Here is a 7,936-nt window from a genome sequence, read left to right on the forward strand (position 1 = left end):
ACTGATTTAGCTGTGTCTTTGGAATTTACAGCAATGTAGAGAAATTTTCCTAACTGAGTAGAATAAAAAAAAACTTTTAAAACTTAGTCTTTCATAGAAAACAGATTTGATAATAGATGTTGGCTTTTTAAAGCTTGTTAAAATACCAGGCTTATAATAGGTATTTGAAATCTGCATACTAATGTACTTTGGAAACCAAGTTTGTACCTAATATTTTATCCTAAACATTCATTCAAATTTTTATCTTTTTGTCTGAAACATCTGCAAAAATGTGTTTGACACAAAAAAACAAATCTGTCTCCATTTAGTAGCATATATGCTTTGTTTAGTGTTTTATTATTTATTACATTTATTATAATTTTCCTAGTCGTTAAATTACCATTAGTTTTAATATTATACTCTATTACATTTAAATTGTAAAATTTTATGAAAAAGAAAGTTTTTTTTAGAATACACAAGGCATGTCATAGGTGTCACAATATATTTTGGCATTTCTGTGGTCTATTATTGTATTTGTTTCACTATTTTAATTCTCTACAGATCTAAAATTTAACATGGAGTACAGCAATAAAACTGAAATTACTGAATTTTTACTACGTGGATTTCCTACTTTACTTGAGCTACAAATAATATTGTTTATATTTTTTCTGCTTGCCTATATTATAACCATATCAGAAAACTCACTTATTATTTTCATGATAAAGCTAAATGCAAAACTCCAGAAGCCTATGTATTTCTTCCTAAGTAATTTATCATTTCTTGAGATCTGTTATGTGTCAGTTACTGTTCCCAAATTATTAGTAAATATTTTGACTGAAAATAAGGCCATTTCTTTCTCTGGGTGCATGACACAGCTTTTTTTCTTTATCTCTCTCATGTGCACTGAATGCGTTCTTCTTGCAGTAATGGCTTTTGACCGATACATTGCAGTGTGCCATGCATTACACTATACAAGAATAATGAACCATCATTTCTGCAATAAATTAGCTTTGACCTCTTGGATATCAGGATTTACAATTACTTTAATAAAAATATATTTTATATCTAAATTGCCATTTTGTGGTCCAAGCATCATTAATCATTTTTTTTGTGACATTTCACCAGTGCTCAATCTGGCATGTATAGACATGTCAGAAGCAGAGTTGGTGGACTTTATTCTTGCTTTGGTCATTCTTCTCATTCCTCTGCTAGTGACTACTGTATCCTACCTCTGTATCATTTATGCCATCCTAAACATATCAACTACTGCTGGAAGGCAGAAGGCATTTTCCACTTGTGCCTCTCACTTATCTGTAGTTACCATATTTTTTTCAACTACGCTTTTTATGTATGCTCGGCCAAAGAAAGCCAAGTCATCAGATGTAAATAAGCTCATATCACTTTTATATGCTGTGTTCACTCCAATAATTAATCCATTTATTTATTGCCTCAGAAACAAAGAGATTTTGAACATAGTAACAAAATACCTTCGTCAATCCATAAAATACCCCACATTTTTTGTCTGCCTGTGATGTTAAATTTACCATGGGTGACTAAATGCTTTGAAAAAGTGGCAAACTGAAGTTTTTTGTGTTTTTTGCTCCTGTATGTTTACTTAGTTTTATGGACCAAACAAAAACATAATTCAGACAGAAAATACCCAAATAGCCTATTTATTTGACAAGAATTACTAAGTAATATATTTTTATGGAGAGGGTGTTCTAGACTTTCATTTGACAATTTTTTTTAATTTATGTTGAATTTATAGTCACATTATTTTTTTTTTAATTTAAATGTTAGCTTTAATAGTTTTGCTGTAAATAAAACGTATATAATTTATTATTAGCAGTTCTGCACAATTTCTTGTCATTAGACACTGAACAAACAACCAACAAAAACACATAAAATGTCAATGTTGCATTCAGTTAAAAATGATATTAATATTATTATTATTATTATTATTATTATTATTATTATTATTATTATTATTAAACAGGATTTATATAATGCTAACATATTATGTAGCATTGTATGTTAAACAGGCGTTGCAAATGACCTACAGATACAGGCAGTGACACAGGAGGGGTAGAAAACCCTGCCCAGAAGAACTTACAATCTAAGAGGTGGGGCAAGTAGCACACCTCTTAGATTGTCTTTAAGAGACTGATAGGTGGGCAAGCTTGTAGTTGTAGGGAGAGTAGGTGTGGGGTTTAGGAGGGAGTCAATTATTGAGAAGTATGTCTTCAAGATGTCTTACACAGCAAAAGTTTGTTATACACACGAGGATACCTCACTATCTAGTTGTGTGACCCAAGTATAAAATTCTTACATTTTCAGGCCAGAGAATCTTGGTTTATGTACATGTTACAGGAAGGGTCAGTATGAGGTTTAGAATTACACTAGGGTAAGTTTGAGAGGGTTTCTCGGTTTATTTAATAATATGCAAATAGTTTTGATTATTTTCTATTTCCTATATATACTTCTCCCAGAAAACTGGTGCAATTACAAATGCTTTAGTGTATCCGCATGGAGTTTGCAGGTTCTCTTTGTGTATGCGTGGGTTTCCTCTGGGTACTCCTGTTTCCTCCCACATTCCAAAAACATACAGTTAGGTTAATTGGCTAACCTCCAAAATTGACCTTAGATTGTGGTAATGACATGGTAATGACAAATGACTATGGTAGGGGCATTAGATTGTGAGCCCCTTTGAGCGACAGTTAGTGACATGACTATGGACTTTTTACAGTGCTGCGTAATATGTTGGCGCTATATAAATACTGTGTACTAAAATTAATAATACATTATTATATTTATTTCTTTTGTTGGTGCTGGAAAAATACAAAAAAGCAGAGAAAAAACATTTTAGACACTACACAAAATGTCAAACATGGCCTTCGACATTTCTCTACTGAAATTTTGGACTACTGTTTCTTTGCCAGTTTCTCCAGGTCTTAAAGATTTGAAGGTCTGTGTGTAACACACTAAGCATGGCCAAAAGAAAGAAAAGCAAAGAACTGTCTGAGGGTTTGAGAACCAAAAATATAGAAAAGCATGGACAATCCTAAAACTACAAGTCCATTGCCAGAAATCTTAATGTTCCTGTGTCCACTGCACACAACAATTTTACAGCCCATGGCACTGTAGCTAGTATTGATGATATGTTTCAACAAAGAATTGTTAGAATGGTGGATAAAGAACCTCAATCAACTTCAAAACAAAAGTCAAGTTGACCTACAGGCACAAACATGGAGGAAGTTCACTGATGTTTTAGGGTTGCTTTGCTGCTTTAGACACTGGTACTCTTGACTGCATGGTATTATAAAATCTGAAGACTACCAAAGAATTCTGGGGCACAATGTAAGGCCCAGTATCAAAAAGCTGGGTCTCATCCAGAGGTCACAGATCTTACAGCAGGACAATGTCCCTGATTTAATAAAGCTCTCCAAGGCTGGAGAGGATACACTCATCAGTGAGGTTGGATGATCAAGCAAACCAGGAAAAGATTTCCTAAATGTTGTTTGCTATTTGTTAACAAATCTTTTCAATCTTGGAGCATATCTATTCTAGGTTTTCTGGATTGGCCAGCCTCACTGATAAAAGTGTATCCTCTGCAATCTTCCAGATTTTTATTGAAATCGGGCCCATTGTCTTGGAGGGATGTTCCTCATTCTTAGCAGCACATTTGACTATTGCATTGTCCTTTTCTATATCTCACATCTTTGGGAAACTACTGCCGCACTATTATGCCCCTTTTGTGCCCAAGGAAAACCAAACTCAAAGTGACTTACTAATACATATTAATAAGTATTTATACCCTTGCTTTCTGTAAGGGGTCAATTTGTAAATGTTTTCATGAATAGAAATTGTGGGTACAAAATTATTCTTGTATAAAAACATTTTTAGATAGACCCTAAATATGTCATTTTGCATGTATCAATGGACAGAACAGACAATGTTTCTGATGTGGAGAAGGAAATGTCACTGTACTTCTTGAAAATCCAGTATGCATTTGTACATTTTAATCTTTATTAAAAAAGGAATTGTGAGACCCCAATGTACCATTTGCAATCAAAGGCTTCTACATATATTTACCTTTTTACATTTTTGCCCATACGTATTAAACAATACCATTTGTTTTGACTAATAGCACAAGCATATAGCTATAAACAATGATTTTCTGTACAGACAGCATCTGTTTGGATGTTCTAACCATTTCCTGCTCTATCCATAACTTAATAAAATATATTAGTTTAAGTTAGATTTAAGTATGCAAGTATTTTGGATCTGCAAAAAAACAGGTTTTCAATGGCACGTAATAGAATAGATCTACTATTGTCTAATATTTTGTTTGTTTGGTTGCTATACTATATGCTGCAATTGCTAATACTCTAGTACAATGAGTCCCTTCGAGAAGAGAAAGCAACAAGGATGATGATGAAGGTCACTAGTTTACAACGCAGCTCTAACACTAACACTATAATTTCTCCCTGACACGGAGCCTTCCTACAGAAAGTTCTGAACGTCATACAGGTAAAGTAACATTTTATTCAAATATTGATATAATTATGTTTTTGTAGAACTGAACAATGTTGCCAATATTTTGCCTAAATTTCACTTTTACCAACACTGTTTACATTTTAATGAATGTAACAATAAAGAAAGAAATAACAATTAAACATTAAAAATTTAACTTTACTTCAATTAAAAAATTAGACAATTAGACATAAATGTATAACATTTTATTGTAAAACATTAAAGTAATTGTAAATAACTGTATATAGTACTTTTATCAAGACTTGCATCTGAAGATCTCTAGAAGAGGTAGGTATGCATTCAAAGAGTTAGGTGTTTAGTGTTAAAGTTAAAGGGTGAGTCAGTATGAGGATTAGGATTGCAGTATTGTGAGCATGAAGGGTTGCACTGTTTCACAAAATAAAATGCAAAGAGATCTCCTTATTTTAAATTACTAAAGATATTCACCTTGCTAAAAAAAATCTCTAGAGGTGATATAAAAATGTTGTATTCGGTGGACCCAGTGGAAATTCACTAAACAATTTATACATAACCTAGAGTAAACCCTTAGAGACCCTCAAGGGAATGGCTACAGTCATAAAAATCCCTGTCTCTTTCCACTTGACAAAAACTTAAAGGTATTTGTGTGAATGGTAAGTGTTTTTTCATGTTTATAAACAGTTAGTACAGGAGAAAAAAATGAGGACATTGTGAAGAGATTTAAATCATTGCTTTATTTGTCATTGCTTTGTTCCAAGATGAAGCTTTCATAGATTAGAGGGGACCTAATCAGGCAGGGTGACCTAAACATATATTTGCAGATGTCTACTTTTAATGTAGGACAGAATGCTTGAATTTGCTGCAACCTAGCTAGTAAGTGTGCTTCAAAACTTTTGTGATCTGTATATAGTCCATTTCCACTTGCACCTTGCCTTATATAACTAAATATGCATTACTTGAATAAGAACAGGAGAAAAGTAAGCACATACACTTTCATTTATAAATGTTATTACAGTAAAACAGGTAAGCGTTACAATTACCAAACCCCACTAGTACAATGCAGAGATTTTTTGTTTGAGCCATTGAACTATATTTGCTTTGCTCACTAAATATACAATGTATGCACAACAGTTTCAGTTAATTTTCATGAATTTAAAATATGTCTAGAGCCCAATTTTTTTTTTTTGTTATTAGATTTAAAGTTAGCTGAGGTGTTAAAAAATATTTACGGCTTTTTATTACTTTTCTTTTTTTCAAGCTTGAAAATGAGCATATACTTAAAAAAAACAAAAAAAACAAAAAATCAACAAAGGGAGAAATAACTACATGTATACGTGTACAACATTGTAGGCAATTTTGGGCAGCAGATTTGGGCAAATAGTTACTTTTCTTTTTAATGCAAATTGCTAACACTTGCTTTTTAAGACAGGTAAAATGAAATAGCCTGCTTTTGTAACTTCCTTAACTAGTTATATATTGATATGACTGACTGAAATACAAATTATTGAAGTGAAGCATGGTGGTGGCAGCATGTGTGGGCCCAAGATCCATGCTCATCCTGACACTTTGAGGGAACAATTATGATTTATAATATATCATTACAGCTTATGAAAGCAGAAACAATGGCTAGAAAAAATGAAACCCAGATGACTGATTTTGTCTTGATGGGATTTACTTCCGAGTTTCAACCATTTCTTTTTGGCTTGTTTTTACTCGTTTACATTTTTACTTTGACTGGAAATGTGATTATTATTTTGATTGTGACTTTGGATTCACAGCTTCACATTCCCATGTATCAATTTCTCAGGAGCTTGTCTATCATTGAGATGTTCTACACCACTGTGACAATGCCTCGGATGTTGAGAGACTTCTTACATCAAGATAAAACAATTTCAATTCTAGAATGTGCAGCACAATTCTACTTTTTTTGTTGCCTGGGAGCAGCAGAATGCTTTATACTTGCATTTATGGCTTATGATCGATACTTGGCCATATGTCATCCTCTTCATTACACGACTAAGATGACAAAGTCAAAGTGTCTATGCCTTTCCATTGGGTCATGGGTGGCTGGTTTATTCTTACCCCTGGGTAACATTATTCTTGTTTTTAGCCTACCATTCTGTAAATCAAACATTATTGATCATTTCTTTTGCGATATACTACAAGTGGTTCGTTCGGTTTGTTCTGATACTCCTCTTGCTACCTTAATGGTAATAAAGCTATATGTGTTAATCTATACTTTTTTAGTTATACCCTTACCATTTTTACTCATTCTTGTGTCCTATGTATGTATTCTGAATAATGTATTTAAAATACATTCACAAGCTGGGCGTAACAAGGCTTTTTCTACATGCAGCTCCCATCTTACATCTGTAAGCCTATTCTTTGGTTCAGCCACCATCACCTACTTAAGAACAAAAGCTATTGATACCTATGGTGGACCCAAAGTGTGGTCTCTTCTTTTTCTTGTGTTTGTTCCAATGCTTAACCCATTAATTTACAGTCTTAGAAACAATGAAGTGAAAAAAGCTTTTCAAAGAATTTTACAGAAAGCATCCAATGGTCAATTTTCTAAGCTTTGCATATTTAACATTAAAAATGTATTAGGCATTAGACCCATGTTCTGAACAATGAGCCATGATGATTTCACAAATTTGTATGTGAGGCAAATACCAGTTCTGTTTATATTATATATTTATAGTATTCAGGACGTCTTCACTTTTTTAAATTTTGTTATATTGCAACCCCCTACAATCCTTTAAAACATTTTTATTATTATTATTAATAATAATATTATTAATAATAATCCTTATTATTATTATAAATAAACTTGGTACCCCATACTGCTATTTAAATAATAATATATTTTTTTTTACTTTGATGTAAACATTATTAAAAAGTTTTTTTTTTTTTGCTAGTTAAAGCGGAACTAAAACGGGAAAAAAAATACTCTCAATCCCCCTCAATCATGCTAGAGCTTTCCTGGATCAGGTCCCACACCATCCTGGTATTCTCCTTCTTCTGGCTATGCCCTCCCCCCACTGCGCAGGTGTGAGATCTGGTGACCTAACCTGCTATAAAGGGGGAAAAAAAGAGTGCGGATCTCACTGAGCATGAGATCAGCATCTCTTTCCCCTTGGTGTAGGAAAATACCCCTTCTACGCATGCCCAATCTCATGAGCGGTCATGCGCACAAAGAGCAGCCTGGAGTCTCCAGGAATGTGTGGCGTAGGTATCCCAGGATGTTCTGCGCTCCCTTTCAGTCTTGATAGCCATGGAGATAGGAGAGGTGCTTCACGAAAAAAAACAAAGAATATTTTTATTTCATGTAAAAGGGTTGTCTACCCTTTTATGTAAAGTAAAAACTGAGTTTGGGGGTACTTTAAGTGAGAGTATATGATGTACAAGCTGAAGCAAGTAATGATTTATGGAGCATTTATAAATA

The 7,936-nt window shown here is 33.2% G+C and overlaps 2 protein-coding genes across 2 annotated transcripts; both read left to right on the forward strand.

The window, feature by feature from the left end:
- The first annotated feature begins 554 nt into the window (after positions 1-554).
- Positions 555-1,511, forward strand: LOC140332700 (olfactory receptor 6B1-like). The gene has a single exon (XM_072413892.1). The coding sequence runs from the start codon at positions 555-557 to the stop codon at positions 1,509-1,511; it is 957 nt and encodes a 318-aa protein (XP_072269993.1).
- Positions 1,512-6,113: 4,602 nt separating this feature from the next.
- LOC140332701 (olfactory receptor 10A2-like) lies at positions 6,114-7,118 on the forward strand. Its single transcript, XM_072413893.1, has one exon. It carries the CDS (start codon positions 6,114-6,116, stop codon positions 7,116-7,118), a length of 1,005 nt encoding a protein of 334 aa, XP_072269994.1.
- The last annotated feature ends 818 nt before the right edge of the window (positions 7,119-7,936 follow it).

Source organism: Pyxicephalus adspersus, chromosome 6 (assembly GCF_032062135.1).
Source record: "Pyxicephalus adspersus chromosome 6, UCB_Pads_2.0, whole genome shotgun sequence".
In the NCBI taxonomy this organism is placed as follows: Eukaryota; Metazoa; Chordata; class Amphibia; order Anura; family Pyxicephalidae; genus Pyxicephalus; species Pyxicephalus adspersus.